At 33.9% G+C, this 25452-nt stretch overlaps 1 protein-coding gene across 16 annotated transcripts in view; it reads left to right on the plus strand.

The window, feature by feature from the left end:
* LRRFIP2 (LRR binding FLII interacting protein 2) overlaps positions 1–25452 on the plus strand; it is a 59699-nt gene that overhangs the window by 18646 nt on the left and 15601 nt on the right. For 3 of the 16 annotated variants that reach the window (XM_074883769.1, XM_074884027.1, XM_074884453.1), the window contains exons 3-17: positions 1890–1976; positions 3444–3494; positions 6237–6290; positions 7877–7942; positions 9821–9862; positions 10803–10868; positions 12304–12378; positions 13155–13202; positions 13288–13332; positions 14687–14734; positions 14830–14883; positions 17646–17753; positions 20127–20171; positions 20861–20974; positions 21425–21496. In XM_074883769.1, the coding sequence (XP_074739870.1) occupies positions 1890–1976; positions 3444–3494; positions 6237–6290; positions 7877–7942; positions 9821–9862; positions 10803–10868; positions 12304–12378; positions 13155–13202; positions 13288–13332; positions 14687–14734; positions 14830–14883; positions 17646–17753; positions 20127–20171; positions 20861–20974; positions 21425–21496 (975 nt within the window). The remainder of the gene's footprint in view (positions 1–1889; positions 1977–3443; positions 3495–6236; positions 6291–7876; positions 7943–9820; positions 9863–10802; positions 10869–12303; positions 12379–13154; positions 13203–13287; positions 13333–14686; positions 14735–14829; positions 14884–17645; positions 17754–20126; positions 20172–20860; positions 20975–21424; positions 21497–25452) is intronic. The other 13 variants (XM_074883948.1, XM_074884363.1, XM_074884531.1 and 10 more) reach the window with 7 other exon arrangements.

Consider the following 25452-nt stretch of genomic DNA (forward strand, 5'->3'; position numbering starts at 1 on the left):
TTTCTTTCTTTAACAATAAAGTGTTGCCAAAATCTAAAGGCTAGATGCATACATCTGCTGATCTATAGACAGAGCTGAACCCAGACATATCAGCTGTTTGAGTCCTTTCTCGTCCTGGGCTGCGTATGTATCTATGTGAAAGTTTATATGCTGCAGAGCTGCGATTACAGACAATTACAGAGTAGGGCTGCAAGCGAGAAAAGACTTCCTGTTGCATGGGAATTCCCTTGCTTTTCTTGTGTGCTGTCATCAGGTAGGAAGAAAAATAGCTTTATGCTGCTCTGAAAAACGATTACATCGTGGCAGTCGAGAGTGCTGACACAGACTTGGAATCATTTCATCTGAGTATGTAAAATACAGAAAAACAGTCAATGAGTCATTTGAATTTAAGACAAACTATTTTAAGTAACAAAGCTGTAACGTGTTTGTCTTTCTTGTCATTATTTGATAGATATTTTTGTACCTGTAGTTTAATCATTATTTAAAGTTAAACTCTGAGTTAAATACCCTTTGCTTTTTCCTGAAGCGCCGTAAAAGATAGTTATTTTCAATTGTCATGAATTTTACAGGTTTCTAATGTTTTACATAAACCTATGCTGTGATAGTGGCAAAAGCAGAAAAATACCCTATCTTAACCAAAGGCAAAAGCCCATTGAATTTTACATTTTTAAGAAGTTCTATAAGATTAAATGTTTTGGGTGTTGGGAGTTATGAATTTTTGGCTGCTGGTGTTTCTCATAAATTTTTAATTAACATTAGATAGACAACTGGAATTTTTGGTGGAAAATCTGTCTTCAGTGGTTTAATATTTCAAAAATTTAAGAGAAAATTTTCATCAACTCATTCAAACATGAAAAAATTGAGTTTGTGTTTTCCTCAACTATTAGCTTTACGTCAAAAATTATTACCTCATGTAATTAACTGATTAAATCTGAGGTAGCATTTCAGGTCTGAAAGATGGTGTGTTTCTGTTTTGGTTGAGGCTGGATAGAAAGTGGAGAAAATACATAGTTGTATCTGGCAAGAACCAGGTTTCACAAGCATTATGGATGTAACAGCTTTTTGCCACTGAAAAGGGGAAGGTCTTGCTAGTGTTTGTCCTGCCTGTCCCTTTTGCTGTGTCTGGTGTTGATAAGATCTTGTACAAGCCACAGCAGAAAACTCGGAGAATTACTTTTTGTTGTGAACTTTCTGCTATGGTAGTTAGTTATATTGGCTTGAGCAGGTCCTGATTGCCGGAGCTGTGTCCGAGGAAGGTGTCGGGAGTCTAAGGGCTTGAATGGAAAGCTAGGAAGGTCCCTTTTTGGTGATGGTAAATGTTTGAGTTAGCTCTTCAGGAACTGTAACCTGCAGTTTCTTTCCTATGTTTTGTCCAATAATTGATTTGAGTTTGATTTCTGTTTGAAGTAATTCAACTTCTAAGAGATGTTTGCTCTTTGAAATAATTCCAAATGATAGCAGAGCCTTTAAATACAACATGAACAGTAGTGGTTTAGTATCTTTGTTTAGATTCTTTCTTTTGTTTTAATGTCTTTCTGTGGTCAAAGATTCTGCAGCTGCATACATGCCTGTTTAAATACTATTCATAGGCAAAGTCCTGTTAAAGTCAGCAAGACAAGAATTTTTAGATTTAGTGATAGTAATATTTCTGAACTCAGTTCTTTTACCAACATGTAATTCTTTTGACTAGTAATGATATCTGTAAAGAGTTAGGTATATATCCTTTCTGAAACATCATTCTGAGAACTTTGATTTCTTTACTATTGATGTATTGTGATGTTAGAATCTTAATGTGTTTTTGTGAAGAGATTATTATATTGAGTATTCTATTCAAACCATTATACAAAAAATGTGGTTTTTAACTTCCAGTGTTTTCAATTTGCTTGTAGGCAGAAGCCAGGCTTGCAGCCAAACGGGCAGCTCGAGCAGAAGCAAGAGATATACGTATGAGAGAGCTGGAGCGACAGCAAAAAGAGGTAGTGTAAATTATCAGGAATTATTGCAAACCTTTACTAACGTTCTTAATGTATTTTATTTCTGTACTTGCATCAGATTTTGTACTTTGGTGTAATTCAGGTGCATGCTGGTATTTTCAGCATCAGGCAACTGTTAGCTTCTCTCTCTTCCTCCATACACTCCTCTTTCCCCTTAGGTTGTATATCTAAAAGGATAACTTGTTTTGTATTTACCTGTGGGTAGCACCTCACAAAATATTAGTCTGAACATTAATTTTGAACTTCCTTAATAGTTACACTCATATTGTGGAAAAAAAAAATCTACTATACGAAATAGGCTATTAGTACTCTTGCTTTCAAATTAAAAATAAAACATTTTCAATGTGATTTTAAATTTTAGCTTTACAGGCAAAATCAAATGTTTGGATGTTTTACCTTTAACAAATGCAGTAAATCCAATGCTGGCAATCAAAGTTGGACAACGATTAATCTAAATGTTTAGATATTTAAAGGGCTGAGGCTTTCTTATTATTGCTTATTTAATTTTAAATGAGCAGAAGAGAGAACATAACGACACTGTCCAGAACTCAGGCTCGTATAAATAATTTTGCATAGAGGGGAAGAGTTTTCAACTTCTAAAGTGAAGTTTAATATTGCCTGGATTTGAATTACTAGATTTGTGGCTGAGTCAGCTGGTGACTTTTGTGCTTTTATAAGAGCAATCACTTAACACGTGGCAGATTCTCTGCCTGTTGTTGCTGTGCAAAAAGTCCATGCAAATATGGATAACTGGCAGCACAGCATAAATAATAAACATGACTGTATCCAAAGTGTACACTGCCTAATGTATAGGATAAACAACTATGAAAAAGAAGAATTATTTTGCTCTGCTTTTAATGTATTTATAATATACTCAGTAGCTGGATACTTTGGATATGCAGTTTTCAGTCAATTTCTTCCCATATGGATTATACCGGAAGTATTCTATTCACAATAAATAGCTATTGTCAGGACCTTTATTTTTTAAAAAATTAATAGAATTGGGATAATACTGACACATACGGTTGTGTGTTGCTCCACACATTTCTCCTAAAAAATGTTTGCATTTCTTGAGCAAAAAACCTTAGGAACCAGATTTTCAGTAGTCTGTTTATTTCATGGTTATTGCATTTGATTCAGGTTTTGACATAGCATGCAAAAGATGGAGAATTTATTATTTATCATGATTACATTCAAATCCATGTAAATGCTGATATTTGGGGGTTTTGGCTGTGGTAGTAAGTGCAATTTACAAAATGTTTTTGCCTCAATTTTATATGGTTATTATTATTCCATAATTTCAGTTTTCTAACTGCTGTAGGTGTCTCATACTGAAGATGACATGGCGATTAACTTAGATTTTTTTCCAAATTTTTGATTTTTTGATCAGTCTTGGGTGATGACTAACCTATATTGTAAATGGTTTGTTTTTGTTTTTACATTCTGTAGTTTTCTCAGCATTCATATGATAGAAAATGGGCTCATATCCAGAAATGGATGGTAGGCTAAAACCGCCTGTTGTGCATGTTTTTGCCTCTCAGAGAACTAACACAGGATTTGGAGGAAGTAATTTACTAATGGTTTGCTGTGTGTCATTTCAAAGTGTTTTATTACTGAAAACAATTACATATAAACTATATCCACATCCATATATGCAGGGTACTTTATAGTGGCAAAAGACAAACTATGAAATGCAATGCTTTTCTTAAAATGAAATGGTTTTGTTTCCACCATGTGCTGGCTTAAGTCACAAACCTATTTAAAATAAAATTAAATTCATTTCAGTCTAGGTAAACATCTTTTCAGTAGTAAATGTATTTATTTAAGTTAACTTCTGGAGTTTGGGTTTTTTACTTTTTTTTTTCTTAGCAGACCTGCATTTATTTGTTTCCTGTTTGAGAAATGTAATAAACGCTAGCTTTTTCCCTGATGATTAAGTCACTTGTATGACTTACAAAAACTAATTGTAAAAGATTTAAAAAAAACCCAACCAAACAAAAGATTAAAAAAAAAACCCAAACCCAAAAAACCACCCCATGAATCACTTGCATCCTTTTACCCCTTGCCCCTTGTTTTCAATTAATAATGATAAAATATTTGTTCATTTATTTAGATTAAATCTACTAAGTAGGAAGGAGTAGAGATAGTTGAGTTACAATCTGAGAAAGCTGCTGTTCAATTTATATCAATTTAGTGCAGTGTTTCTTTAGAGAGTTCCTTTCACAAACTTCATGTGCCTCTTAAAAACGCACATGGGAAATGTGAGTTCCTTTTTATGTTTTTAGAGAAGTGTTCACTGTGTGAATGTTTTTGAATCGAGAAGACTGCAGTAATACATGCCGAGACTAACCATAATTTCAAATAGTTAAAACTACCGTCACAATTAATCAGCACGTCTGTTGAGAAATCCTAGAACTGCCATTAGAATTTTATTTGCAAAAGTCGTGCTGACTTTGTTGTCTCTTTGCCTAGCTTACGTTTGTGTGTACGTTAGTTCTCATGTCACTTATAAAGAACAACATAGGTTTCTGTTATCTCTTGGTAGAATGCACATTTGAATGCTTTTTTGCTGGAGAGCAAGGCTTTCCAAACTGTGGAAGGCAGGTTGCATTTGTGAGAATCTCACTTTGAGCATCTGAGCAGATGTGCACTCCTTTCCTGGATTGGGATTGTTTTAGATAAAGTGCATATTTCAAACTTAAATTCTTAGAAATCAAGCTTGATAGCTACCAGCAGCAGCTATCTGTTTGCTGTACGTACTACAGTACTTTATCCTTTGACCTGAATATGCTGAACACTTAACACTGGCTTTCTATTTTGTGATCGTATGTCAGGAAGAGACTTGTTACCCTAAGTAAATTACCTACAGAGATATACAGAAAATTGTATCAGAAGTTGAAGTTTTGCATTATAGGAGCATATTATTAGCTGGGGTGTTATACTGCAGTTAAGAGGAATCTTAAATGAATAGCAAACTGCAAATATTAACAGGTATTTGTCCATTTAAACCACAGGCACAAACTATATTAAAATTGACAGTGATCTGACTATAATGTGTTGAAAAGTTATATAGCATAAATGTTCATTTTAAACCTCAAAGTAGACACTATAGAGAGGAAGACTAAAATGTCATTATGAAATGAACCTCTTTTCCCCCTCTTTGGGAAATTATTTCCTTGCAGAGTATTAACTAGGCCTCTTGAATAGTCACAAAGTAATATTAAACAACTGAATGTATCCAGTGATAATGTAGACAATAACCATGTGACTATAAAGCTGGCTTTTATACTGCTTAGACTTTAGATATCCATCTATGATCTGGAGGCTGAGCTTTTAATTCTAAAGGTAACTGGCTTACAATCTGTAGAATAGTTTGACATATTGAAAACTGTAGGAAGTGAGTCATTTAAAGAAGGATTCCTAGTTTTAGAGCCCTGTTGTAGTCTTCAAATTGGATAGTTTAAAATGAAGGTTATTCTTAACATGTAACTGAGAATTTGAGAAGCTTATGGCTTGTGAAACATTTTAATGTTTAATTTTAAATTAGTTGCATTTTTGTTCTGCTGCTTCTGACATATTCCTTTGTGTGAGCCAGAATGAACATTCTCTGATCTTTCAACAGAACAAAAGATATTAAGGTGCCTTAGCTAGTTGTCCTCCCCCAAATTTTATGTTGAGTTTATTATTTTCACTGTCACTGTAGAGGAGAACTACCTGTAGAATTTATAATTGATCAATTAGCTTAAGAAGCTTTGTTCCTATAATAGAGGAGAAAATCTGAAATATGTATGAGGAAACTGAAAATGATCATCTCTATTAGGGCTAAAATAACTGCAAAATGTTCACAATCTGACTGTGGTAATTATATAGAAAATTTCTTACTAATGTAATTTTGTAAAGCTCTTATTTTTTTTATTTTTACTTTCATTTCTTAATTTCAAAAATACTGTACTTTTTTCTGCATTAAGACAGTAATCAGAAGAAAGATTGACTACTGAACACAGATTATTAATTATATTAAGCCACCCTTATTTACATCTCCTAATGTAGTGTGTTGGCATACTTACACAAATCAGGTGAAATCACAGGTCTTCTGACTTGAATGAGTTCACTTGCCACAATGGATTATTGAAAATAATACACAGCATTAAAAGTGCTAACAGCATGCTGCTTGCTTTTACTTTGTCATCTTTTTTTTTTTTTTCCCCCCTATGAAATAATTCTGCATTTCTTCTTTCTCAGGAAGATTCAGAGAGGGCCAGGTATTCTCACCGGTCCAGTCGACATTCATATTTGGTTTGTGTTCAAACTGTATACTTTTCCTTTTCCATCATAGCCTTTAAAAAAAAAAAGAAAAAAGTTGGTGTTTTGGTTTCATTTTCTTAGGGAGCAGATGATGCTTTAAGTCTTCCAAGTAGTAGCAGTTTTAGAGTCAGTATTTTAAGTCACATATAGTGTTAAAGTTCATCTGGTATTTTATTTCCATCAATGTTAACAAGGAGGTTTATGTATTTCAATCTTTGCATTTAAAAAGAATCTTTATTGTCACATTTTTCTTTGACTGTGTTTTTACTATAAACACCTCATGCTTTTTTCCCTTTTCTACATATATTATAGTATATTTTCATTGATGAAAATAATTAAGTAGGTGTTTGCAAATGTATGTAGTTCAACAATTATTTGGAATAACATATATTTAATGACAAGTTTTAAGTGTCATCTTTTACTGTTATTCCAGTCTAATATAATTTCTTTTTTAAAAAGCTGAGTAATTGTACTTACTTAGGCTTCAGATATTGCCAACTAGTAAGAATTAATTGGCTTGTCTTCAAATGGTAGAGTATTAAGATTCTATTTTAGATAAGTCTAATGGGAAGCCCCCCCCCTCTTTTCCATTTTCCCTATCTGCCTCAGAAATTCTGCAAACAGGCAAATTTTATTTAATAAAATAAATACTACTGCTGACTCAGTGCCACTTACTGAAGATGAGTGATACTGACTTGTCGTTTTGGCTTTCATGCCAAACTGATGCTCGTCTGCCCATTGTTGTGTCTTTTCTTGCACTTTAAATATTATTGTGTTTCTATAATATTTGTGGAAGACATAGTACTTTAGGATACAATTTGAAGAAGAATTTGGTATGATGCAGGGTTTTATTTCTTTGAGAATGTGGGGATATATTATTTGTTAGTGACAAAGACTTACCTGAGTGATGCGAGGTATCCAAAAGACTGCTATAATAGAAGTATTTGTTGTATTGTATAGGCTGGCCTATATCCTCTACAGGTAATATACGGTGCTAAAGAATGGTTTTATTGATGGTTTGTAAACATTTTCCTGTTTTTAGTAGATCTGCCTAGAAATCATCAAATGTCATTGATCTGGATATATAGGCCAGGAGAGGGACAAATTACTAAAAGGGCTGGTTTTGTTTATTTTGGAAGGTGGAATAAGCATCTGTTGCTTTGTGTAACTTAAAAAAAAAAAAAAGTGATTGTCATTTACTAAGAGGTTTCAGCAATTTAAATGTGATCTTTGATTAAGTATTTTGTATAACATCTTGCAAGTTCTCATGTTGTTTCTGCAATTTATCCCACAGACATCTTGCCAAATAAATCATTTAAATCAGGTAGTGTTGACTACTTGCAAACAGTAAATGATTTATAGAAAAAGCATGTAAAACATGCTATTTGGTACCATTTATAAACTTGTGAGCTGGTACAGGTTTGTCTTTGCCTTAACATACAAAATATGCTAAGATGGAGATTAAGTAATTTACCCTTGACTAAGGAATGTGCCTTTCAGTGAAGATTAACAGTTATCATTAGACCTTTTTAAAATTATTTTATATATTGATATATTTTTACAATTTCATTCTGAAGAGTTCTTTGGATGTCAGTGGGTCTCACAGGAGCAGAGCAAGTACCTCCAGAAGGAGAGATGCCGTGGTGTGTAGCCTGGAATGAGCATGCTTTGATGTGTTCACACTGTAACGTTTTCTGTGTCTACTTACCAAAGCAGTAGTTTGTTGAAAGCATGTTTCTTTATAAGAACAGTATTCATTGAACTGCTGCAATGATCGATGTAATCGAACACTTTGTGAGAGCAAGTTTGAGGGCTCAAAGAGAGTGTTAAGTGATAAGCCTTCTGTCTTGAAGATAACTTCAAGTTTGAAGAGAATTAGTCTCTCCAGTCTCTCTCTTCTGTTGTACCCAAAAAGTGGCAAAGGTTGTGCATCAACTTTGATAGGTACAAAAATGTTGCTAGAAGTTATGGCAGGAAACTTTTTTTCTCAGTTATGTTGCGATGTTAGTCTTACAGTTAAGGCTGGAATACAAACAGAAATTTTACTTTTTCAGAAATAGGTATTTCTGTATATTTTGTGGTATTCCTAGTTTAGCAACTTACATATTTCTTAGTAGACTGTTAAACTGTTGATAGTTAAATAAAGGTATATGTTAAGTGTTGTGATGATAATGATTATCTGAGGGATCTGTCTCCATTCTCTGATAGCAAGGTTGCTTATTGATAGGTAACAATTAAAGATAAAAACTGTTTTTAAAATAAATGGTTAAGTTGGTTAATATTGGTACAGTGTCCTATGGGTCCTGTATGGTAATACTTTTAGCAACATTATTTGAGATAAAATGAATACAAGATGAAATCATATGAACTAAACCAGACCTATATTAATTTATAAGCAAATATAAAATCTAAACCCAGGAAATTTTTGGTGTTAATTTGATGTCTAGAAGGAATTTTCAGGTGTCTCAATAGACAAGAAGAAATTATTGTAATCCTCTCAGTAGTTTTCATGTTGAAAATTACACTGGATAATACTCTAGCATGCTATTAATAAATTGTGTAATGTTCTCAAATCAGCTTCAATTTCTGTTTTGTGTTTGAAGAAGGCTTAGGATGACACTAAGTAACATTTTGGATTGTGCATTACATACCAGAATAGCTAATTATACCTGTGAATTGTAAATGAACTGGAAAAAACAAGGTTGTTTTGAAAATCTAACATTTGCATGTTAAAAAAAAAAAGTATAAGCTCCCCAAATTTTGCTCTTGCTGAGTGACAAGAAACATAGGGACACTGGCTAAGCTAACAAAGCTGTTTTGATAAGTATAGTTGAGTTGCCAAATCTGGTAGACCAACAGTCTCTTTACACCCAGGTGGCCCTTTCATCCCCCTGTTCCTCCTTTTTCACCCACTTGTTCCTGCTGAAAACACCTTTCTTCCTCCCTTTCCCCACTTTTGATTCCTCCCCTGATCCCCAGATGCTGTTCCCCTGCATCCCATAATGTCTTCCGTGCCCTGCAGGCAGTAACCTCCCTCTGTCTGTAGGGTGCCCTGGAGAGCCCCGACGTGGTGATGGGTTTCACACTCCACAGGGGGACTAACTAATGCTCCTCTGGGCTCCTTTGCCTGGGCAAGGATGAGCCATTTATGACATAACCCAACGAATACTGTCTCAGTTTAATGCAATCTACCGTATGAGACTCTGCTTAATTATTTAAAAACCTGTTAGTAAAACCACATGAAATGTTTCACATAACCTACTGCTGTTCAAAATTACCTCACTTTTCAGAAATTAGAATGCTGTTTGTGGGGGGAAAAAGAAAGTTTTTATTAAAAAGTGTTCTAAACTCAGAATGCCCCTTAGATTGGATAAATGGCATTCCTTCACATATAAATTCTCATAATTAGTAGAATATGTTTTCTTTTAATTTCTTTTTAAGGCTTTTTAGTCATTCTTTGAAAAAAAGCAAATTTCCATGTCTTTGTTTTAACTTTATGATTTTAATTTCATTTTCTTCAGTATGACAGCGCTAAGGATAGATCTGCAAGATACTCGGTCCCTGTATGTTAACACTTTGCATGTCTTTGAGTGAAGACTGCTTTTGTGTTTTGTTTTTAAGGTGTAATGACACTAGCTTCTCTGAATTACTGATTTTAAAAAGTATATAAATTTGTACTATCACACTTCTGGACCTAGAATAGCAGTATGATTCTAACACTTTCCACAGAATGCATGTATAAACTTTTTCTGGCAGAAAATATAATGAAGTCACATATTACAGACAGCTATCTTACAGTAAGTACTCTAGTATTTATCTGTTATTTCTAAACTTTGTAGTGAAGTGACATGTAGAGATTAGACTTAGAGCACATACTTTATTTAAAATAAACCAGCGTATGTGTATGCATATATTTGTATTTTCCATTTCCATATAGAAACTTTAATCTAATGGAGAATTATTTCAGTCTTGAGAAAAAGCAGGTGGTTTGTATACCTTTACTTTAAAAAGTTCCTTCTTACTGTTATGAAGTGACAGAGTGCATCTCATTGGTATTATGCCAAGTAAGGCTTGTGTGTGTCTCCTTATGCAAAGACAAGCATCAAGTACCACTAAAAGGAATATGTAAGCAGCTTAAAAAGCTGGATTTGTTTAAACAGCTACAGGTAGGCAAACACAGTATCATGTTTAAAATAGTCTGTAATGTTAAGCTTTTTTATTTCATGTATTGGTTTTACATTTTATTGTGAAATTTGAACACTGGCTTAAGCCAAGTTTGTGTTAAACGGAGATAGGGCTGGTTGAAGTTTCACTTACTGTTTCGCTTTTTTTTTACACAGCAATAGAAGTATGGCCTACTATTCTAATCATGTAGTTAGAATTTTCTGTGGTGTTTCCATTGTAGGTGATAAAAATCTTAAATCCTTATGTTTGACTTCTTTATATTTTAAGATTGAAGGTACTGTTCTATAGTGGTATTAATTTTCTAAATTTTGTTCTTAGAGTCATACTTACAGTGAATCTCATAGTTCAAAGAAGAAAGCTGCTTATTCCCATAAAGATTTATTGGTTAGTTTTCTACTATAATATTTACTATAAATATACTAACTGTGTGGAGTTTACATACTGATACAGTTATGGATAAATTCATTAGCTTGCTGACATATGCATAAATGTTTTCATTTGGAAAAAAGAAACCTCTGGTATTGACCAAACTCTGACCTGAAGTTGAGTGTTTGAAACTGTATTCGTGGCAGGGGAATCCCATGAATGTAATCAACTGAACAGAAATTGTGTTCTGTTGGAGGCCTGGGGAAGGGCTCTCAGAAATACTGAAAAGTGGCACTTCTCTGGATTAAAGTTCATTCATTCAGGATGGAGATATGTGTTCTATTATTTACACTTTGTCCCCTATCAGTTAGAGGTATTTTAAACATAGATGTAAAGCAGACTGAATTTACCATAAACCTTGACAACCCAGTGAACTGTTGAGAAAGACATGTGGATTATTGTGATCTTCCAAAAAGTATTCTGGAAAGTTCAGTGTGTAACATAGGTGAATATGGTGCCATGAAATTAAAATATTTTGGCTGTAATTTTCCAGGGGGTTTTGGCACTGATGAATTAGCAGTTATATCAGAGCTTGGGGGAGTCAGAGCAGCAGTGGACGCCTGTGTTGAGACAAAGCTGAAATAATTTTTATATTTACTTATGATTAGTTGTATTACAGCATTTCGCTGTGTGCTTTTGAGGTACTATTTTCCTGATCCCTCAGTTCTTACATAAATGAGTAATATGAATCTTTCTGCCTTCTGTGGCCTATGGAGATACGAAGCACTGCATTCTGACACCACTACTTTTTGCCATGTCTTCATCTCTCAGTTCTTCCTTCTTTATATGTGTATATCAATTTTTTCCTCACATATGCATATATATGTAATTTGTGTAGAAAGTGTCAAAAAACAAACTGAAGTGTAATTGCTAGGCTTTCAGCGTGCACGTTTGGTGTGAACAACAGTGGTAGGATACACACTAATGCTGATCACATAAACGTCCCATCCACTATTAAATTTTTAGGAATTTATGCCCTTCTCTACGCAAATGCTCTGATTCAGGATGGTATCTAATGGGGAAAAAAGATCAAGCAAATGATTGCACTAATTATTAACAAGTTTTGTCCAATATGTTTTTCATGTATTTCATGCTACACTTGTCAGGGTTTAGATAAACTTTTCAGGGTTTTCTTATTTATTAGGGAGAAAAAACCAAAACTATGTACTACTTTGGGCATAGCATTAAAAATAGAGATAATGCTGATATGCAGAGCACATAAATAGTTTTGGGGAAGTTACATGGATTTTTGGGTCAACCATAAGGTGAATTTTTACAGCGTTCTGTACAAGTTCTAAGCTGGGAATGTTTGGGCAATGTCGAGATGGAACTTTTATTTACAAGATCTACAGCTGCGACCTTCATTTTCTCTTTTCTTTTTTTCTCCCAACAGAGTGGAATTTACTATGATCAAAGAAATTATAGCAGCCTTAGATATAGTAAACCAGTTTCTTCCTACCATACGCGGGTCTGTCTCCTCTTCCTATATTAATTTTTTAACGTATATAAAATACATATATTTGTCTTTGCTTACTTATGCTATGTGAAGGAAACTTCTCTCTTTCCTTCTATAATAATGCAAATTATTACAACCAATAGCAGTTACAGTTGTATTTCTTGCTTTTGAGGGTTGCCTTTTATAACATGAGTGGATAACATGCAAGTTACTCTGTGTTCTGCATATGTGGGGTTTTAAATTCAATCTAACTTCTGTTTCATGATTGCTGTATGATATAAAGAAAACAACTAGCAGCTGCAATGCTTTTTCAAAGGCCTATTTAAAAAAAAAAAAAAAACAAAACAACGAGAAGTCTTAAAAGTTTAGCACCAATGTACTACTTTCTTCTACACTAATATAAATGATAAATCCTTTGTAGTATCAATACAAATCTGTCATGAGATGTGTAGTATCTTCCAGTACTTGCAGCTACTGTCATGGTCAGGTTTAAATAAGTAGCTAGAGGAGATTGACATGTCTTTTGAAAACTACTTAATTTCTTATCATTCTCTTCTACAAATCTTCTGATAAAAATACTAGGTTGCTTTAATGGTTTAGATTATTATTTCAAAGATAATGGTTTTCTTTGAGTGTTTATCCACACTTTTCTTAAAGGTCCTGTCTATTATAGATGTAAAATTTATTATTTCAATCTTTAGAACTTTAGGGGAATATAGAGCAATAGATAAAAAACTTAATGTACACAGAAAAAGTGGTTTTGACTTTTTCTATTCTTCACACTACAGTCGTCTTCTCTATACAGTGATCCAGTGGCAACAACTAGGAGTTACAGGGTTAGTACAATGTAAAATAATATCTTACTCATCTCTAGATGTTTGAATGGCCCTCAGAAATATAAAATTGTACTTTTCTTCATAGGTGTCTCCTTCTGTAAACACTGGTTTGATAAGAAGTATCAGTTTGGTTCGTAAGCACCATTTGCATGGTTGCCTTAAATTTGTATTGTATGGCCATGAGGCTTGACAGTATTACATGTGCATTTTTTTCATATTTTTAAATAAAGCTGCAGCTTGTGTGTGTCATTTTGTGGAGGCATTCAATTACCATTGTTAAATTGCCTCTTTAAAGTATTTTAGTACTTGATGTGTTACTGATCTTTTTAGACAAGCATAAAGTTTATGAATACAACAATGATGTTGAAGAACACTGGGGTTAGAACAAGTTAATCCAAGCATACTAAATAACAACTGCATGTATAATACTAAAAAAAGTATGTAAACAAGTTACTTAAGCATTTCAGTGGGAAAAATCATTGTCAGGAGTTTACAGAAATCTGTGGTAAATACACTTTAAATATTTTCAAATAAGGTGCCATATTTAAATTTAGTAATCATACAAAAATGTAATAGGATGAAAACCTAATCTGCATCTTTACAAAATGAAAAGTAGCTAGAAGTGCCACAAGAATGGCTAGTACAGCTCTACAAAAAGTTGTTGTCTTTAAAAAGTGACATGCATGCCTGAAATTTTATGCCTTTTGCTGCTACAGTAGTTCAAATCCAACTTATGCTGCCGTTTACAGACATACTAAACCGATGTAGAAAATTGTCAAGTATCTTATGTAATATTTTTATGTAGTGAGGTCTTCTTCTGCACTTTGGTTGCAAATGGAGATAATTTATGTTTTTGGCTTTGTGCATATAAAACATTAGAAGATCCAGTGAGAGAACAAGACCACTATTACATATAATTCTACTATAGATATAGTTCTAATTTCTACTAGAGATCTCTTCATCGGTAGGTAGAAAGCAGCATGAGACTGTTTTGGGGTTTTTTTTTTTAATTGCGTTGCCCAGAGCTGCTTTTATTATCCACTGCATAAATAGATTTCAGCCTTGCACCTTGAAACATTCTCCTTCAGGAAAACCTGCATGGGTGAGCACAAAGTAAAACTGGTAAGTGTACAACATAGCTTCAGTTCCCAGGGTGGATTAGAACTTCTGAAGGCTTCAGAACAGTGGAAACCAAAGTGCAATTGAAATAGTTAATTTTCTTCTGAAAATAGTTAAGATTTGATACTTTTCAAGGAAATTCTTAGATTTATATTTGGAAATAGACATCCCTAATAGCAGGAGGAAACGCTGCTGGAAATTTTTAAAAATTGCTTGTCCTTTCAAAAAGTATAATGCTATCTGGAAAATGCATAGATGGGATAAGATAGAGTACATTACAGTGTGTAAGAATTAGAGCGTATAAGACTGTGGCATAATTCTTTCTGAGACTGAATATAAATGGTATTTCATTCCCTCTTTCTCAGGCATCATTGCGTGGTGATGGATTACGTAGCTCATATAGTTCTCGCACTGTAAGTGTGATAGGCTTTTGGTTGTTTGCTTCTTTCACTATCTTCATTTTCTGGAGATGAAAATTGTGAAAATTTCCTTCGTAACTTTTCTTTAGCCATCTGAATACAGTTATTCTTCAAGAACAAGCTCAGTTCGAAGTAGTCCTGTGGTGAGCGACCCTCTTGCATGATTTGGTGATTGCTTTGATACTAACACACAACAATTAGGAGCGTTTACACTGTGGATCATTTTACTGACCAACACACAGATTCGATTTTTCCATTTCACAGCAAAAGAATGTAATTTGTTATAGATGTGACTTTCAGGAAGATGTAAAGTTTCAGCAGTAAGACAGTAAAGTGTAGAAGCAGTAAGGAATTTATTTTTCTAATCGTGTTTTAAATGTTTGTAATGTATGTAATTGGAAGCAATTGGAAACTGGAGCATAGTACATTGTTGGGGTTACCACCTTATGTCATCGTTCAGGCAGGCAAATGAGACTGTTACTACAATACATGTGAAAAAATTCTTTCTTTTGGGAAAGAGGACTAATGCAAACTGTTGTATCATGCAGTAAGAAATAGCTGGCTCATTTTTATGGTGACTGGTATTCAAAATGGAGAGAAATTTGTTCCTGGATCTGTATTGTGTTAAAAGTATCATTCCAAAGATGGCTTTTCGTGCTGCAAAATGATTTCACATAGATCTGCTCTGTTTCTGCCACAGAACAACTGTCTTCGTTTCATTGGTACAGCTGCTCACTTGTCATGCTAGGCAAAAAGTAGATAGGTATGGGTTAAATTGAAATGTTTGGTCCTTTTTTCGTTATTCACATATTTTTAACAATGTTATATAGACTAAACAAATAAAACCAGATTTGTCAGAAACTGGATGTTTTCAGGTACAACAGTTGTCAGAGCAAATTTTTGAGGGTGCAGGAAGAAGGGAATTCTGCTGTTGCTTTAAGAAGTTCCAAAACCTAAGAGGTGTTAACATCCATCTGTAAAGTCTCTTGAGCTGTGAAAATACTACTTGTCTCCTTAGCTCCTCTTAACATTAAGATTCATTTAAAAGTATATACTTCATAGATATATATAGGAGTGTATATATATATCAGATTTCAGTATGTATATGTGATACCAATATTTCCGAGTTACCGTTCACTCTCACTAGTGAATGTTTAATAGAGTTCAAAGTATTTGTCTAATGAAGTAATTCTGAAAGGCAGATGAAGTAAAAATCTTATTCATAACTTTCACTTTCTACTGTTTCTATGGTTAATATTCTGGTTTCACTCTGGGTAGTCCATTGGAAGTCAGCTTAGTACTCGCTGGAAATCAAAAGAGAAAGTAGGAGAGAAGGTAGAAACAGGAGAAAACACTGGTGAAAAACGGTATGATGCATCTCCATCTTAAACTGTCCTGGTTTTCATAAACCCATTGAGAAAGATACTAGAAGTATGAAAGGTATGCAAGGAGGAACAGTAAGGTTTATCAGACATATGGGCTTTTCAACAGCAAAGATAAGCTGGTTTTGATTGAAAAAGAGCAGTGTTGTCATAGATTATGTTTGTAGCCCTTGATTTGCTCTTTTACTGTAAGCATAATTCATATAAGCAGAACTCTGTTCAGCATCTTTATACTTTGTGAAATGCAATAAGAAATAAGAAAATTTAGCCAAATTTCGGATTGTGAAAATTCATTTACTTTGTTATCTAAAAAAAAAAAAGAAATATATTATTAAAATGTAGATATAGTTATAGCTGGAAAATTCTTTGTCGGAGAAATAGAACATGACGTAGCAGTGACAAAAAATACAAATTCTGTAGTCCTAAGCACGCATAATCAGAGACAGGTGTTCATCAGCAAATGGGTTTATATGTAACTGGTCATATTTGCATAGAAGACATCTCACTGTCTTCTAATTGGAATAAGATGAGGCTACATCACTCATGTACATCAAGTATAAAGAAAATAATTATTCTTTTAAAAGGTGAAAATTGGATAAGGACAATATATTTTCAAACTGTTCATTTAAAGATTTTTTTTCTTTTATATAACCACTTTTAAAACTAAATATAATGGTCACAGTAACTTTCTGCTTTTTGAAGTAGGGCATTATCAATACAACACTTGATAAACCTACTCTTCTCACTAAATACTATGGTTAAGATGCATACTGTTTTCTTAGTTAAATATTTCACTTGAATTCCCATGGCAGTTGTAATTCTGTAATGTGGTTAGATTTATTTTGCCTTTTTTTACCAGTGAAAATGCATTACCATTTTTTCCTCACCTTTTTAGGTGCCTGTCTGACATACAGCTTTGGGGAGTAAGCTTGTCTTCTATTCTAAAGCCTCTTAAAAATTGTGAATGAGAGGAAGCCCAGCTCATGTTCATAATTAGTAGTGTTGGGATTGTGTTGATTTGAAGCAAAGACAACATTTGTAGAGAAAAATAATAACATTTATCAATTTCTGGTTAAAAAATCTGTTTTTATAATCACAAAACTTTTTAAAAAAGTAAATTTTGTAGCTTGTGTTTGGCACCGTATTAGTACTAAACCCTTTTGTATCTGTTTTTTATATTACTTTAAATGAGGAAGATGAATCAATAATAAATTCTTATTGGTTTTAGTTTTAGATACTATATAAGAATAAGAAACATGTGAAGAGAGTGTTTAAAAACAGTGCATATGCTGCCTAAAGTATTCATATCAGTACGGTACATTTTATTCGTGTAGACACATTCAAAATAACAAAAATCTAGAAGAGTAATTAATATTTTACAGCTGTTAAACTGTTAGAAAAGCAGGAATAAATTGCAATAATGGAGATTTAAGTTAGGATTTCCAGTTTCTTTGGGTTTTTAAAATTTTTGTTTGGTCTTGGTGTCATCTTCGGTTCACTTTCACACTTCTTATCTTTTGAAGTCCTCTGATTTTTCTGATCAAAGTGAAACTGCTGCTGACTATTTTAGTCGTTCCAACCGCAGGGGAAGCGTTGTTTCCGATGCAGATGATGTCCAAGGTTTGAATAGCGTGAGTGTAATCCTTGTTGTTATACTGTGGTGAATACAGCAAAGTTACTAACCATGGATTTAATTTTCATACTCTGAAAGAGTAAATACTGTAAAAGTACTTGGAGTTATTTAATGGCAAATAGGCTTGTTGAGGGGTTGGGGCCGTTTTTTGTATAAAAATGTCTGGAATCTGAGTTTTTAAAAAGCATGCTGCTTTATTTATAAGGGGTTTTTGCCTGTTGCTAGAAGCATGTGACAAGTGTTAACACTTCACATTTTTTGTGTGTGATAAGTTTAAGCATCTCTTAAATGTAAAGTGTTGGAGTTTTTTTCTTAGGGAAATTAATGTCTAGGTTGTCTGTGTATTTTTGGAATACAACTACTTGGTTTAGTGACAAAAATAAATGCTCACAACTGTGCCCTTGTTAGTGCATTTTAGTATTCATTCATCCAAGAGGAGATTTAGTCAGGATCCATTACTGGAGCACTCATTGTTGGCTATGCTCTTGTACTGAATCCCAGGTCAATAAATAGAGCATGTTACAGGAAAACGATCATGATGGTTTTCCGGTGCATCCCTTCAGTCTGAACATTATTTACACCAAACCGCTGCCTTCTCTTTATTGCTGCTATAAGTTCTAGAAATTCTTGTTACCTGCAGTCAAAACTTTTGTGTTTAATAGTGGAAAAAATAGGGAAATTTCTGTTCTTAGACGTGCCTTTGAAATAAGTCAGTTAGTACATGCAGTAGGAAGAGAGGTTGAGAGAACTGGACTTATTTAGTTGGGCAAGGGGGATGCTACATGGTGATCAAGCCACCTGCAACTGCTTGATTAGGCAAGAGCCAAACTCTTCATACCGACGCCAAGCAGTGCAACAAGGGGCAGCAGCCTCACGCTGCAGCTTAGGAGGTTCAGACTACAGTGCAGGAAGCTCCACGGGGAGGTTAGTGTTGTGTCATGACAGGTTACAGCAAGGCTGGAGAACCTCCATCCTCAGGAGCTGGTGAGGCTTAGCTAGGTAACGCCACAGCTGACCTGGACTGGTGGCAGCGGTTCTGCTTTGTTGGGAGGCTGGACTAGGTGACTGCTAGAGTACTGCTACAGCCACAGTTTTGGGGATTCGGCATTTAGATGATTTAATACTCTTATAGTGCTGCATAACTTGTAATAATGCATGGTATTTATCGTCTGTGTATGCTCAAAGCATGAGACACCAATCATTTCTCCAGTTTAAATTTTAGCTTTTTTATTCTCTCTAATAAACCTGCTTTTCTGAAGTTAATGCTCTGCTAAAAGAAAATGTGGAGGCTTAGACTGGCACTTATGCTACCTTCTCAGTTGCTTTTATTATCATCATCATAATTATGTATGATTAGATTCAAAATTTATTCTTTTATTTAAGTTATTTTGAATGAATAATTCAGATCAATTGGATTCTTCACATCATTTTATCATCACAGTGGTGAAAAATATTTTCAGTTTACAATTTCAGTACATCGTTGGAGATGGTTAATTTGCCATGGAAATGCAATGTTGCTTCTGTAGAAACTACAACAGAAGGAAAAAGAAAGATCTCATAAAGTAACATGTTTCTACTGTGATTGTAGCAGACTTCCACATCTCTTCTCTATAGGCCAGGAGAAAAACAGGTGTTCTCAAAGAAGCAAGATACTTGAGATACCATACTCAATATATCATACTTGTTTTTGAAAATATGGCAACATGTTAAGGTCTTACTTTAATTCTACCTATTTTGATTCATAGAAATGTGGAAAATATGGAAATCTACAATATAATTTTGCAGTATTAGAGATTCCTAAATAAGAAAGGGGGGGAGTGATAGTTCTTTTGCTTAGGCTTCAATACATAAAATAGGAGTTGAAATTATTTTGTAGGTTGCTATTAATTAGTACACTTCAGTTATGGGCTTTTACCTGAATTGGTTTGTCCTGATGCAATTGCAAGTTTCACCAAAGAGACTGAAGGAACAAATGTGTTTTCTAATAACTAGGATGTTCACACTGGTGTCACTGATTGTCTGAAGTGCACTTGCATGAAGCTTCGTGTTTGTTATGCCACCAAGTGTTGTAGTCACTACCCTGTTGAAATTTAAATTAATGAAACACTTTTTGTTGTTAAGTACTTTAATATTGGTAATGACTTTCCTTTTACAAGCATTCATTTATTTTGCAATTGAGGTAAAAACTACTTTTTCAGGCTGATTTTTTTTTTTTCCCCCCTGTTTTGATCTGTGCTAACTTCTGGAATTTTTTTCATAGTTTCATTTTTTGTTTTTAAATATTTCTCAGTATCTTTGGACAGAAGATAGTGATTCAGTAGTCCCTTGTTGCAAAAGGTGTGTTGTGATCACTTTCCTTTTTCTCTTTCAGCTGGAAGAAAAGAGTGAAAAATCACATTCAGAAATATTTTCAAGGGTAAGAGTTTTTAATGTAAAAACTATTGGAAGTCAGTGTTCATCCACAAATTTGCAAATAGTAATATAGTTCAAAAAGTATAAATGCTCTGTGTTTTTTAGTAGAGTGTATTTTAGTAATTTTTAAGAGCTTGCAAAGAGTTATTTTTAGACATATTTTTTATGTCCAAAATGAATGCTTTGTGTCTTTTATTTCCTGAGGAAAGAATTTTATTCTTTAGTTTACTTTTAGCAAGTATGAGTTTCTTATAGAATTTGTATTTGTGAGAAATATTTAGCAGGAAATGTTGAATTTTAAGAGGCTAGGGCTATAAAAATTCATATGCTAGATTCAACTGGAGACTTTCTTCCGAATCCCTGAGTGTCAGAAATTATAATTTTTATAAATGTTTTAAACTTCTGCAGTTTTTCAGCACTAACAGCCTCCTTAACGAACATTTTCTGAACAGATGACTCAAAACTGTAATGTTATGATAACTGATAAGTCATCAAAGAGGAACCAGTGTTTCACCAAGAAGAAACATAAGTGCTGGAAAATAATCAATGGAAAATATTGCCTATAAGTTAATATTAAGAAATGGTAAAGAGAGAGAAAAGTGTGCTATGACTGTGAAGAAATTTATAAAGAGTAATGTCAATGTACCAGAAATGATGGTATGATTCCTGACACAATGTTTTTCCCTTTTGAAGCCATCATCTCGCAATTCAGTAAGTGCAACTCCTCTGAGTGGCAGCTCTTCTAGGAGAGGAAGTGGAGACACAAGCAGTTTGGTGGATCCTGATGCCTGCCTCAGTGAATTACGGGTAAACTGCATTTTCAGAGAATTTGGAGCTAGTTTAAAATTGTATTTGTGGTTAGGAGGAATTTTTCTTTGCTACAAAACTTCTGGTTTCTTAATAGTAAGAAAAAGTTAGGAGGATGTAGTTTCCAATCACAAAAGATTTCTGTATTTGTCTTGGTAATTGTATCTGTTGTGTTCCTAAATATTTATGGTGCTAACAGTTTAGCTTATATTAAAGTAACACTTTGTTTATGTCAAATTTTGAAACAGTTCTGTCCGATTTGAGATGGCTTGGATACAGGGACATAAACAAAATCTTGATTTCCATCAAGTTGTGAATTAATGATAATTTCTGTGAATTATTGCAGGCTTTGGCATTTGACAGAAATGGATGTAAACTTTTTAATGCTTTTTCAACTATAAGTTATTTCCCCATACTTCTTATGCAATGGTTCATTCCTATGTCCTGCAGGATATCTATGATCTTAAGGACCAGATACACGATGTAGAAGGGAGATACATGCAGGGACTTAAAGAACTAAAGGTATCAGGGCTCCTCCCAAGCATGCATTCTGTATGGGTATTTTGGGGTAATGGAGGTATCACTGTTTCCACTAACTATATAAGCCTTTACTAACAAGTTTTTAAACTTCTTTAAAGCATGTATCTAACTTATAATGCATAGAGAGCATCAGCTTAAATTTGTCATGTGAGTAAATTATTAAGACATGATTTAAATGTACCTGAGATGGTATATGTTTGTTATTTGGTTTGTGTTAAAATAGTATTAAACTTTCATAATTTTAGCAGGTGTTTTGTGGTAAGATGATGAGAGATCTGATTTATATTTTTTAGAGTTTTGTTAGGAAATAAATGGATATTCAAAATAATTGCTATGTATTGAATATGGAAGAAAGAAATGGGATATACTTATGACAAAGAATTTAAGAAATTAAGAATTAGTCTTCTAAGTTTCTGCAAATACTACATCTTATAAAGCAAAACGAAAGTAATAGTTCTGAAAGATGTGCTGAAATGAATCTGGACAGGCAAATTGCTTGCAGGAATAGATTAATTTTGTTTTAATCCTTTGCCATGAAGAAAGAAATTTTTTTTTATGCTTATGGTCTACATTCCTGTTGCCTTGATCTAAATTATAGGTTGGTATTTTCAGCATTAGGTTAACGAGATTTGTCTGTATTTTGACTTGTTTAAATTAGCATGTATGCTTTTCTTTCATAAGCTTTCACACAATTAACAGTTTGCAGTTAATTTAAAGTATAATTATTTTCCCCTCTTCTGTGCTGAAGGGGAACTGAATACAGCAAGCGATGTGTCTTACAAATATTTTTCAGGATATTGGTTGTGTTCTTTCCTGTTATTGAATTGTGAATGGTTCCATGTAAAAGTAGAGATCTATTTCCATATTTGGTTTATATCCATATAGAGACTGAATTTAATGAATGCTACTTGTACTAGAGTATGTAACAGTGATGTATTTAACAGCTTCCTTGAATTTCATTGATTAAACAACATATTAAATGGTATAGTAAACTATGTAATTTGAGCTGTTCAGTGTGGCAAAAATTATTTCCTCTTTAGAGGATAAGTAACTTAGAATCTGATAGCCATGTGCTCAGATGAATTATGTCTTGTTTTAATCATATTGCTATATGAATATTAAAAGGACATCAAAGAGCAGTAGATTACAAGATTATCAGACATAGCTATGGTTGTACAAAGTTTGAATAAAACATGAGATTGCTTCATATTTTCAGAGTGGATCTAACTCTCACACTTTTGCATGTTTGCCAACACCTCATGACTACTGTTCTGAACCATTATTAGTGCACTATTATTTATTGTAATCCATTGCAGTTACCAAAGAGGACAGGTATGCAATAGACAGTAAGATCTTGATCTGTGCTTGGCTTACAAAATTGAATTGCATTTTATGCTATTGTTAGTACCGAATAATATGTTCCTAAATTAATTTGCCTTCCATAAAGATTCTTTCAGGAACCTTTCTAACTTCTGCTTTAGCAGTTTTGTCTTGTGTACATTAGAAGAGTTACCAGGATACCCGCTTTTACACTTCTTTTAAGTGCTTTTTCAGTGATTGAGTAACAGCAATTTGTAATCACACCACCTTCCTATCTCTGTGGTTGCCTATCCCTCATGCTGCTAAGAGTGTGTTTTTTAAGTGGCTACAAATCTGCTGGGTGTCAGCAGAATAATGTGGATAGTTTTGATTTAGTGAGGTTTTCAAATATTTTCATGTCTCAGTTTGGTTCAGTTTTGTTGATTCTTTCTATATTCCTTTGCATCAACTAGAAGGGAATCCTTTTTCTTTCCTCAAAATTTTTTTAATGCAGTTAACCAAGCACTCTCTTGATGTCTGCTGGGTTTAATCATCTTGTTCTAGCCAAGCAGGCTGATTTGCATAGCTGTTTGGCTTTACTGACAGAGTTGTGGGTGGTATTTCTTCATAGCTTTAGGTTATGTGGAGAGCCTTATTATCCATTTTCATTCCAGCCTGTTCCCACTGCTTCATCCTTAGACATCCCACTGCCTCATTCTAGTGTTTCAGAAATTCTTCCAAATCTGTTATTTTTCACCAAACTGGAAAATTACTGAAACTAGATGGAATTCTTGAACCCGTAGAGAACATGTGTAATACTTCACTCAAAAAGAAGGAACAGTTCCAAAGAAGTCTTAGCAATGTTCCACTATTTTTAACTGCTCGGAGGCTCTTAGGCATAGCTTGGTTTCTTTCTCAGAAGCAATTCTCACTCTTCTGTCTCAAAATCAATTTATTCCTCTTCCATAACTGCAGATTTTTTCCCCCCTTTAACTTGTTGATTTTAATCCAATCTTTTAAGCCCCAACCTAGTCTCCTCTTTAAGGCTGGAGTCCTGGAGCATGTGGCATACAATAAGAGGCTGAGACAACTGGATTCGATAAATCTTGGCAGGGTGGGTGGCAGTATCATTGCTGTTTTCAGCTGGCTTATAGGCTGTGGAGAACACAGGGCAGACTCCTTTCAGAGGTGCACAGTGACAGGGCAAGACGCAACAGACAAAAAAGTCGCATTGTAAGAGTAGGAATTCCAATTAGACCTCAAGAAAAAGGCTTTTCACAAGGAAGGCAAACACTGGAACAGGTTGTCCAGCCAGGTTCTGCAGTCGGCATCCCTGGACATACTTGAAATGAACTGAAGATGAGCTGTGAGCAGCCTGATCTTGGTTGGCCCTGTTTAATTAGGAGGTTGGACCAGATGGCATCCAGAGATCTCTGCCAAGCTAAATTACTGCATAACTCCACTCACCACACTCACAGAAACAATCAAATCGGAATTTTTTCCTAGTTAGACTTTTTGTTAAATTTTGTATCTTCCCATAAAAGGACTATAGCATTCATTTTAATCCTAGTATTTTCATTTTTTCCTCTAAATTGAATTATTCTTTGAAAGTCTTTGGAAGGTTTGCTGCCTCTGACATTTTGTTTTACCAGTCTTTACAAGATTTGTCATGTTTACACCATCACAAAAATGTTTTGTGGTTTTAATTTTAAGAATTACTTGAATGCACTTAGATGTAATCTTTATTTTTTCATTATTTTCTTCTCTCTTATTCTGAATCTTCTTTGCTCTTTGCTATTTACTACTTCCCAGATAATGGTACCTTTCTATTTTCACTACTTAGACTGCCTTGTCTCTTCTGATCTGTAGTCTATCAGGATATATGTCAAGTTATTTTTTTCTGGGGTTTCTAAAAATAGTGTATTTCTCCAGCAGAAGATTGCAGAATTCAGTGAATGGAACAGAGAGGTATAAATACATGTGATTATGATAAATTTATAAAAGGTAAAATATGTACTTTAAGGACAGCTTTCTCAAAACAGAGATTTATAACATGGAATAGAGTTTGGGGGTTGGGCTTTTTTGGTTTTCTTATAATGGAATATTGAACTGTGACTTGGTATCTCTAAAGAGAAGACACGAATACAATTCAGAAACAAAAATGGTTGCATAATTTTACTGTATTACAGATAGCACTCTTCAGCATTTTCTTAGGAAATTTAAATCGTTACCACTTCTCCCCCAATATCTTAGTCCTACTGTTCTGTTTTCTGGAAAACCCAGGCCTGGTGCCCTTCCTGTGCTAGTACTTCTCCTGTCATAATACAAATAATTAAAAATGTAGGTTATACTACTTATGCCTTCAAGGGACAGATTACATGAAATACTATGGAATTTGCAATAGGGCACGGATCTACTTTGGAAAGGGCAGGGCTTATTAGTTCTTTTTCAATTCTAACATTAGGACCCCGTGAAACTCAAATTTTTGTATTTTTGAAAGAATGTGTATTGAAATCATTGCATATTTAAAAGTGCCTGGAGTGATAGTTTTTCTAGTATTTGAATAGTTGACATTTGTTACAGTACTGAGAAAAAAATAATAGGATAAAATAATTTTGGTAAATGTGAGAGAATTGCAT

Source organism: Strix uralensis, chromosome 1, assembly GCF_047716275.1.
Source record: "Strix uralensis isolate ZFMK-TIS-50842 chromosome 1, bStrUra1, whole genome shotgun sequence".
Taxonomy (NCBI): domain Eukaryota; kingdom Metazoa; phylum Chordata; class Aves; order Strigiformes; family Strigidae; genus Strix; species Strix uralensis.